At 39.5% G+C, this 8914-nt stretch overlaps 2 protein-coding genes across 3 annotated transcripts in view; one reads left to right on the top strand and one right to left on the bottom strand.

Annotated features, from left to right (window-relative positions):
• LOC116690324 (RUN and FYVE domain-containing protein 1-like) overlaps positions 1 to 3151 on the bottom strand; it is a 3527-nt gene extending 376 nt beyond the window's left edge. The window contains exon 1 of the mRNA XM_032517207.1: positions 2255 to 3151. Coding sequence (XP_032373098.1) covers positions 2255 to 3040 — 786 coding nt within the window. The 5' untranslated portion in view covers positions 3041 to 3151. The remainder of the gene's footprint in view (positions 1 to 2254) is intronic.
• rasgef1ba (RasGEF domain family, member 1Ba) overlaps positions 1 to 8914 on the top strand; it is a 119631-nt gene that overhangs the window by 45572 nt on the left and 65145 nt on the right. The gene's annotated exons all lie outside the window — the stretch shown is intronic.

The following is an 8914-nucleotide window of genomic DNA, read 5'->3' as shown; positions in this document are numbered from 1 at the left end:
TCCATCCATCCATCTATCCATCCCAATAAAATGGGAAATTACAGTTCTTGTTCTTGCTGAAGAGCTCTATTTGGATCTTTCTCAACCTGCAGCTCTGCTGAGAACCTTTGCTCGCTGGTTGTGGAAGCCGCTGTCAGCTCCTCCAACTCTTTTTGAATCACCTTCTTCGGCTTCTTTTTGTCTCTTCAGCCTCTCCAGTTTATAGCGTGTTTCTTTTCCTCTGTTAATGAACATTTCTTTTAGTCCCTTCTGACGAGCCAGCTGTACTTTCGTCTCTTCCAGTTCTTCGCAGAGCTGCAGCCTCCTGTTATGCTCCCAGAGGTTTTTGTCATGCGCCTGCCACAAGAAATCATTCTGTTTCCTCACTTTCATCCTGTAGGGTGCTGTGCATCTCCTGCTGACTGCTGCTTTCCTTTCTTCGGGTGTTCTCCAACAGTTGCTGCATTTGGATGCAAAGTTGTTTCACCTTCTCCTTGTGACTGCCGCTGCAGGTTGCAGCAGGTTGCAGCTCCTCCACCTGCATTTCAAGATCCTCCTTTTCCATCTCACAGTCTCTCAATATACTCTCGGTATATATTTAAAAAAGAAAATACAGAACCGCGTTACAAAACAGTTTTTCCTAACATTAGTTATTTGAGTTCTCACTAAAATAACATGATAATAATTTGTTTTATTGTCACAACAGAACAGATGAACATCCAAATAGATTAAAGTTCTGATAAATATAATGTATAAAAATACAAACTAAAGATATGAAACTTAAAGTCCTTTTGATCAAAAACACATTAACCAAAAAAATAATCAGTGTTGCTAACTGGGATGTTGTAGAGCGCCCTCTGGTGGACAAACTATGAAACAAACACCAACGCACATAATTGATTTTTTTAAACCTTCATTTATCAGAATCATTTATTTGTTATTATAAATGATTCTGATGAATGAATATTTAATAATTTTTTGTATTAAAAATCGGCCATTGTAAACGCCGATACCAATAGATCAGGAAATGCCTAATATGGGCCAATAATATTGGCCGGTCGGGCTCTATTTTGTGTAAATAAACAGTAGTGTGTCTTTCCGGATAAAAGCTGTAATTTTCAACCTGACTTCCTGAGAGGCTCCTTGCTGGTTGGAGAGGTCTAACATTAATAACTATGGTAACCCCTGGCCGACTTCAGCTCTAGCGGCATTGCCGCATGATAATATATATTACATTAATTACTGAAAAAGGTAAGCAATTAGACCAACAGTCACAGGTGACAAAATTACAGATTTTTTATACGTAGAAATGTAAATTAAAGTGTTTTTGACGTTACAGAGCTGCTTTCCGCAGCGCTCCTTTTGTTTGTTTCAAACGTTGTCTTTACTACCGCATTGCATTGTGGGATGCATATGCCAGCCTAGTGTCCAGCGTTTCATGCTGCAATTTCGGACATGCTATAAAAACCCACATACTGTTTTAGCCTACTAAATAGCATGTTCGTATGCAATTACAGATCCAACCACCGACTGAACTTTCCACAAGTTTTACTGCTTAGTTGGTTTTAGACAATGGCTTCATGCATCTCCACACAATACAGCCAGCACTTCAAGGGTTAAATTATGTTTTTATGATCCTCACCAGCGCTACGTCAGCATCTGATGTTTTTGCATACTCGTAAAATAACCAGTGGAGATAAAAAAAAAGTGTAAATTGGAAATTGTCGAAGGATTCCTTTTCAGAAAAACACTGACCGTCTGTTGCGGGTTTGACTCCGACCTGCGGCCCTTTGCTGCATGACGTTTCCCCTCTCTCTCCCCTTTCATGTCTTCATCTGTTGTGAAAATAAAGGCCTAAAAATGCCCAAAAAATAATCTTTAAAACAAACCAAAATGATGTGTCCTTTGTAAAGTTAAAGGAAAATGTGACTCCTCATTAGAGAAAAGATTTAATTTCAGAATAGATCCAACACAAGTTGAATGTTGTTTCCAACTCATTTAAAATACAATAAAACAGGCAGTATTTTATGTTTTTAATGCTTTATCAACTTTTTATAGATTTTGAGACTTGTTTTTTTCCAGAGTGAGCATTTCTTTCTTTGGTCATTCTTTCATTTTTCTTCTTCTCAAGCTTCTCTTTAGAGTAATTGATCTCCTCCATCATCATGGAGAGAGTCCCTTGATTCCCGGTCTTGTCCTTCTGCTCTTCTTTGAGCTTGGCGAGCTCAGAGCGAAGGTCCCGACTGACCGCGGCCTCAGCCTGGAGCTTTGTGACCTGGTTGGTCAGTGTCTGTTTGTGCAGGGCCTGTATCTCCTCCTCTATCTGTTGAAGCAGAGTGTCCCCCTCAGCCCTCAGCGGCTTCATGACCATCTTCTCTGGAACCTCATTCTCAAGCTCTTCCTGGAGGCCATCGCTCTCTTCTCTTTCAGCCTTCAGCTTCCTTTCATCCCTTCGGTCGATCTGATACGGTGCTTCCAGCTGCTTAAGTTCTTGCTGAAATCCTTTAATTTTATCTTTCTCAACCATGAGCTCTGCTGAGAACCTTTGCTGGCTGATTTTGTGAGCCACTTTGAGCTCTTCCAACTCTTTTTGAAACACCTTCTTCTGCTTTCTTTCATTGTGAACTTCATTGGCGATCGCCATGTCGATGTTAAAGAGACATTTCTGCAGCCTCCTTAGTGCATTGTCTGCTTCAAACGCTTTGTAAATGAACCTTTCTTTGAGAGCCTTCTCATGAGCTAGTTGATGTTTAATCATTTCCAGTTCTTTTCTGAGCTGCAGCTTCGTTTGATGCTCTTGGAGGTAAATTCCATGCGCATGCCTCCAAAAGTCATTCAGCTTCCTCAATTTCTGCGTGTTGGCTTTTTCCTGCTGTCTGCCGCCTTCCTCTTGATTGTCAAAGTTTTCCACTGCTCTAGAGCTCATGTATCTATTGTTGGCCCTTCCCAGGTGAGCGCTCAGCTTCTCCAATTTCTTTTCAGGAACCACCTTTTCCAGGTTGCAGTCTCTAAACCTTCTGTTTAATCTGTCAAGGACCATGGTCTTCCTGCCGTTCTCCATTTGTAGCTGGAAGATCCTCTAAGTTTCTACTGTTCAACAGCAGTTGGTGTTGAAGGGTTGTTCTATCCCACACTGGTGTGTTGTGATGACCTGCTGTTGTCATAACACACAGGCAACTGTTGCTGTGACTTCCAAAATTCCAAAATTTTAAATGATTACATTTATGTTACACTGACTGCCCTTTTGGTTATGTAAATGGTCTGTATCAACATAGCACACTTTTCTTTTCTAATCACAACAACGTAAAGCGCTCACAAGGAGGCTTCCATACAAGGTGCCACCTGCTCAGATTAACGTTCACACACATTTACACTCCGATGAACCAGCATTGGGAGCAATTTGGGGTTGAGTGTCTTGCCCAGGGCCACTTTGACATGGGACTTTAGGGTCAGGGATCGAACCACCATCCTTCCAATCGGTAGCCGACTGCTCTACACCTCCGCAGCAGCCCCCTGTGCACCTTTTGTTTCAAACAATGACTGCACAGATATAAAACATGGTGCATCTCCAAACTGTGCATTCAGCATTTTACTAAGGGTTACATACAGATGTTTTATTGATCCTCAGCATATATTGTTATTGCATACCTACAAATACACTACCTACTTGCTGCTGTTTACATTCCTCCTGATGCGAATTAAAAAAATGTGTTTAGCATAATGGGACTACAACTTCATTATTTGTGCAACCCTGTGTTGTACAATAGCAATAAATTAACCTTGGACCTTGTGGTTCTGTGCTTTGTGCAAAACATGACTTTCCAATATCAGCAGCAAGGAAGCTGTTGGATTCTGGCCACTAGTCTCCAAAAACTACTTCATAGATCAATTATACTAAGCTTAAGATATGCTGGTTGGCCTATTTTTGAAGTGTGAAGAAATCCAGGCTTGCTGGTCTCCCCTGATTCCACTCTTTATACTAAAATACGCTAATCTCCTGCTGGTTCTAGCTCCTTACATGTGTGTGAATATCGATACAATCTTTTTTTCCTTAACCATAACCATAATCTTGTGCTAAATCTAAGCAGTTTTAGTTGCTTAACCTTTAGCAAACCTGAACCAAAGAACTCACAAAAATATGAGCAATAACCGGACAAATATAATTTTGTCACATTGTAACCCTTTGCTGTTTAAAGGCAGAGGAACTTGTTAATTGATTGCCAATATTTTGTGCCTTTTTTGTTTTTTAAATATGACCATTGTCATGGGAAGAAATACCCCAAAAAGAAGGGATTTAGTGTTTCTTCCAGAATTTATTGTAGGTATTTGTAAGGGACCATGTACAATATAAAACATAAATGCTGGTTAGGATGGGAAAGGTGCTAAAACATTTAGATCATGAGAACCTGAAACTCTCACCAACATCAGCTATGATACAAACCATAGCCTCTTTCACCTCATCAGCTGATTTATATAACTCTCAACTATATATTATAAATACAGTACATAATGAAAATGTATCAGTAGTATGGGCGTTGTTTGTACGTGTATGTCCTCTCTTACTGTATGTCCTCAAACTCTGCTCCACCTATTAATTCACAGTTCTTAGTGATCCAGATGTCTTTTGGCATCAGACTCCATCAATATTTATATGACCTCCAGTTGAACTCTGCTATTTGTTTAAATATTGCAGAGCAAGAAAAAGATATTTATTTGTGGCTTTGGAGTGACATAAAAGACAGCTCTCTGTGCAACAGACCTGTTTTTTTTGACAACATGCTCAAAGGAGCTTAGTGTTTTGGCTGAGAGTTGAAAGAGTGAAAGCCACGGCAATGAAGCAAAGTCAAACCTGTGAAAACATATTGAACTTATGAACTTTTACATCATTCCCATGTGAGTTTTAACAGTTAACAGTTGATCAACTGAATCATTCATCAAAGTTTTTTTTATTAAACCCACATGAACATCAGCTGCAAAAAATAAATCAAGTCTCAAGATAGTAAAGTAAATTGAATAATAATCACTAACAAGCTCCCCAGTTATAAAGACTTGGCACTTGATTTCAGAACATATTACCATAGATGAAATGTGTTTTTAGCCGCATCCACATAGGATTTGTATCAACCAGTTAATAATTTATCTTATTTTGGGTGAAGAGAGGTCCACTGATAAAACATATCTCTTTTATTGGCAGTTCATTTCTTTTCATCTTGTAGACATACAATTATTTTTTCATCTGTAATCTGTATTTAGTCACCAACTTGTTCTGCTAAAGTTGTGTCAAAGTACGTGATAAGTAAATTATTAATAACGATTGGTAATGCTGTCTTATGAGGACATTCAAGAAGCCTGTGTCTTTATTTACTCCCTCATGCAGTAGTTTACTATTCCCTTTGTAATAGACACTCAATAGTTTACTCTATACTGAGCAGGGAATTAAGATTACAGACATTTATAAATCATGGTTGTCATTAGGGCTGGGAATTGTCTAAATGATGACAATACTCTTAGGTTGCTTTCACACCTACCTTGGTTGGTCCGTTTAAAACAAACCCTGGAGCTGTTTGGTCACATAGCCCGGTTCATTTGGGCTGGTGTGAAAGCTCAGCTGAACTCAAACAGGCAAACTCTGGTCCGCTAGAAAATGGAGGGTGTCAGTTGTTTAGTGAACTAGAGTTTGGGTCACTGCTCCTCAGATCTCCGCAGGGTGAGTTGACAACGCAATCTAACCCAAATTCAGGAAGTGAACCAAATACAGAGCTTTTACTCGCATGCAATTTCAACTTTGCACACAATTTACGGACTTATATGCGATTTAAGTGATGATAACTTTCCGATCCATAAGTTGTCTGTGCACACATTGCTGGTTGGTCTTCTGTGTGACATCCAGTCGTGGAGGAAGTACTGAATCTCAGTACTTAAGCAAAAATACAAATAACCAGAGTGAAGTACCACAATGATAATTTCCCACGGGACAGTGAATGCTGCCCACATTTATCTAGCAAGAACACACAGGCATGGACAACAAGTAGGCCACATGGTTTCACAACTGAGGAGGAGAGGGAGTGTTTTTAAAGGTCCAATGACATGAAAATGTCACTTTCATGAGTTTTTTTTTTTTTACAATAATATGCGTTTCCCCCAGCCTGCCTATGGTCCCCCAGTGCAAACAGAGACTTTGCCTCTGAAAAAGAGCTTTTCTAAAACCTCCGGCCAGAGTGGAGATTTTTTAAATCTTCGTTTGCAAGTTTGCATGTAAACTGAGACAAACGAGGCATGAAAATTTCCCTTTGAGGTTTTTTTTACATTAATGTGTTTCCCCAGCCTGCCTATGGTCCCCCAGTGGCTAGAAATGCTGATAGTTGTAAACCGAGCCCTGGGTATCCTGCTCTGTCTTTGAGAAAATGAAAGCTCAGATGGGCCAATCTGGAATCTTGCTCCTTATGAGGTCATAAGGGGCAAGGTTGCCTCCCCTTTCTCTGCTTTGCCCGCCGAGAGAATTTGGCATGAGAGAGAGACATTATAGATTTCAAACGAGCAAAGTGGCAGTTGGTCAAGACCACACCCTCAGCCTCCATTACGGAACGTTGTAGAAATGTAGTGGAGTAGCAAATATAGATAATTGCTGCAAAATGTAATGAAGTGATAGTCAAACGAATGCACTATTGATTATGCTTAAGTAAAGTACATATATGTGAAAATGTACTTAAGTACTGTAAAGAAGTGTTTTTACTTTGTTACATTCCACTACTGGTGACATCATCACCATCTCTCTCTCTCTCATCAGGGCCACCCTCTTCTTCACTCGCTGCCTTTTAGCTGCTCCGATTAATCGCCTTCTTCTCAAAAATTAGAAACACTAAAGCAGAACCAGAAAACCCAAGACGTTATAAATGTGGTGGTGCTCAATTATTTCTGAGACCAAAAGTGGCGACTTTTGTATATTCTGTCCAATAAACAAGTGACCATCTGTTTACAGTGTTTGGTGCATTTGGCAAAGTGCAGTGTGAAAGCAAACCAAACCAAATGAAAAATGTAACAATGTTGCAACTTCACCCCCAAGTCCACGGAACTATAAGTTCAAAAGCGCTTCCATTTTGGCGTCTCACGCTCACAGCCACTCAAAACATAACGTTACCACTCTTGGGCTCGCAAGCCCAAACAGCTGTGTGCAGCGTGCTTGGTGTTGTGTTTCCGGTCTAGCCATATCCGGTGTGGTGTTGTAGTTTTTCTCACGTTACCAGTTGTTGCAACAGCTTGTGAAAAAAAACTACAGTGTTTGCTAGGCCAAAAAGAACGTTAATCTTGTGATTAAAAAAAAAATTGACACTGATAAAATGGGTTTGCATTATTTATTTATTTTTTAACTTCATTCGATTCCCATCATGTGAGTGGAAGTATGATTTCCTGCAAACAAAACCATACAAATAGTCATTTTTTTTCTAGATCTGGGTACAGACAGGATCGCTTGCAAGTACTGTTTTGATGCTTCTCTACTGGGTTACAGTTACAGTTACAGTTACAGTTTTCCCAGCTACTTTATAGATTAACATTGTTGATATGGCTGTTGAATGAAGCAAATCTACCAGCCACTAGCATTTGGCTGGTACACGGTGCTAATTTTGAACCCTACATGGACTGAGTGAATTTTTGAGGCCACTGTTTGGATAATCACATAAATGGAGAATCAAATAAATGGCAAATAGTAAATATAGTGCATGATAAAGTACTTTTTTTTTTTTTCATGAGAATAATCCGGAGCCGCAAAGAGGAAATGAGCAAAAAAAGTAATAACTAGAGCAGATATTTACCTTTCTCTGTAGGGGCTCTTTATTAGTTTACTGTATAAAACAAACTCCTCCAAGCTCCATAGTTTACAAATCCTTTTATGGAAATGAATTTCTTTGACATATTCTGCTCTAACAAATCTACTGGTATTGGAAAGGAAAGACATCACCGTCACTATTTCAGCCACAATGTTTCTGTTATCTCAACCTGCAGAGCATTTGGCAGCAGCTGAAGCTTACATGCCACTGATAGTTGTACTTTGGCCTCAGGATTACATAGCATCCTTCAAGCAACGCGCCTGCTCTGTCCTCACATGCCATCTGTGAAAGTGGAGTCTGCGGATGTAAAGTATGTTGAGATATATAGAAACACTGGTTCTTGTACAACAAAGCTGGCTATTCAAGATTATTTATAGATTTTAAATGCATACACTTCTATACTAGTCTTGCATTGCCAGACCTTCCTCCACGGAGCTGCAGAGGAGGGCCTGGCTAGTCCACACAGGATTCCGGATCATGCCCTAGTGTATTGGCATTTCTGTAAACCAATCACAATCATGTTGGGCGACGTCGTCGATATAGACTACATAAAGCACAACTAAAATTAGTATAATAGAAAAATTCTGCAGACATTTTGCAGAGCTGACAAAGAAGCACACTCTTCACCTTGTAGAATGTTTTATTGATAGCTCAAAACTGTTGTTTTCTCTGGTATAAGGACATGAAAGGAAGTCTTATGTGGCACACACATCAGCTATGCTGTAGTATCATCTTCCTGTTAATGCTCAGTGACTTTACAAAGGGAATGAGGAGCCACTGATGTCTTTTAAGGGAGTAAAGGACAGAAGAAAAGTCTTTGAAATTCCATTCAACAAGGACATGAAGTATCGGCAAAAATATTTTATCACTGAAGAACTTTAGATTATTTTTCTTTAAAAGGGAATATCTTGTTCCGTCATTCTAGTCAGATATCCACATATTTTCTTCAGTAGACTTCAGAAACAGCTCCTTCTTGGGCTCACAATCACATTCTTGGACAACATTCCTGACCCTCGTCCGCCAGAATTTCCTCAGACAAAACATAACTGAAGCACAGTTATTTGTTGGAATATATTCAGATTTCACTTACATGTAGATATAATTACTTT

Source organism: Etheostoma spectabile, chromosome 5, assembly GCF_008692095.1.
Source record: "Etheostoma spectabile isolate EspeVRDwgs_2016 chromosome 5, UIUC_Espe_1.0, whole genome shotgun sequence".
NCBI lineage: Eukaryota > Metazoa > Chordata > Actinopteri > Perciformes > Percidae > Etheostoma > Etheostoma spectabile.
The sequence above is the reverse complement of the archived record's forward strand: the minus strand, read 5'-3'. Positions and strand labels throughout refer to the sequence as shown.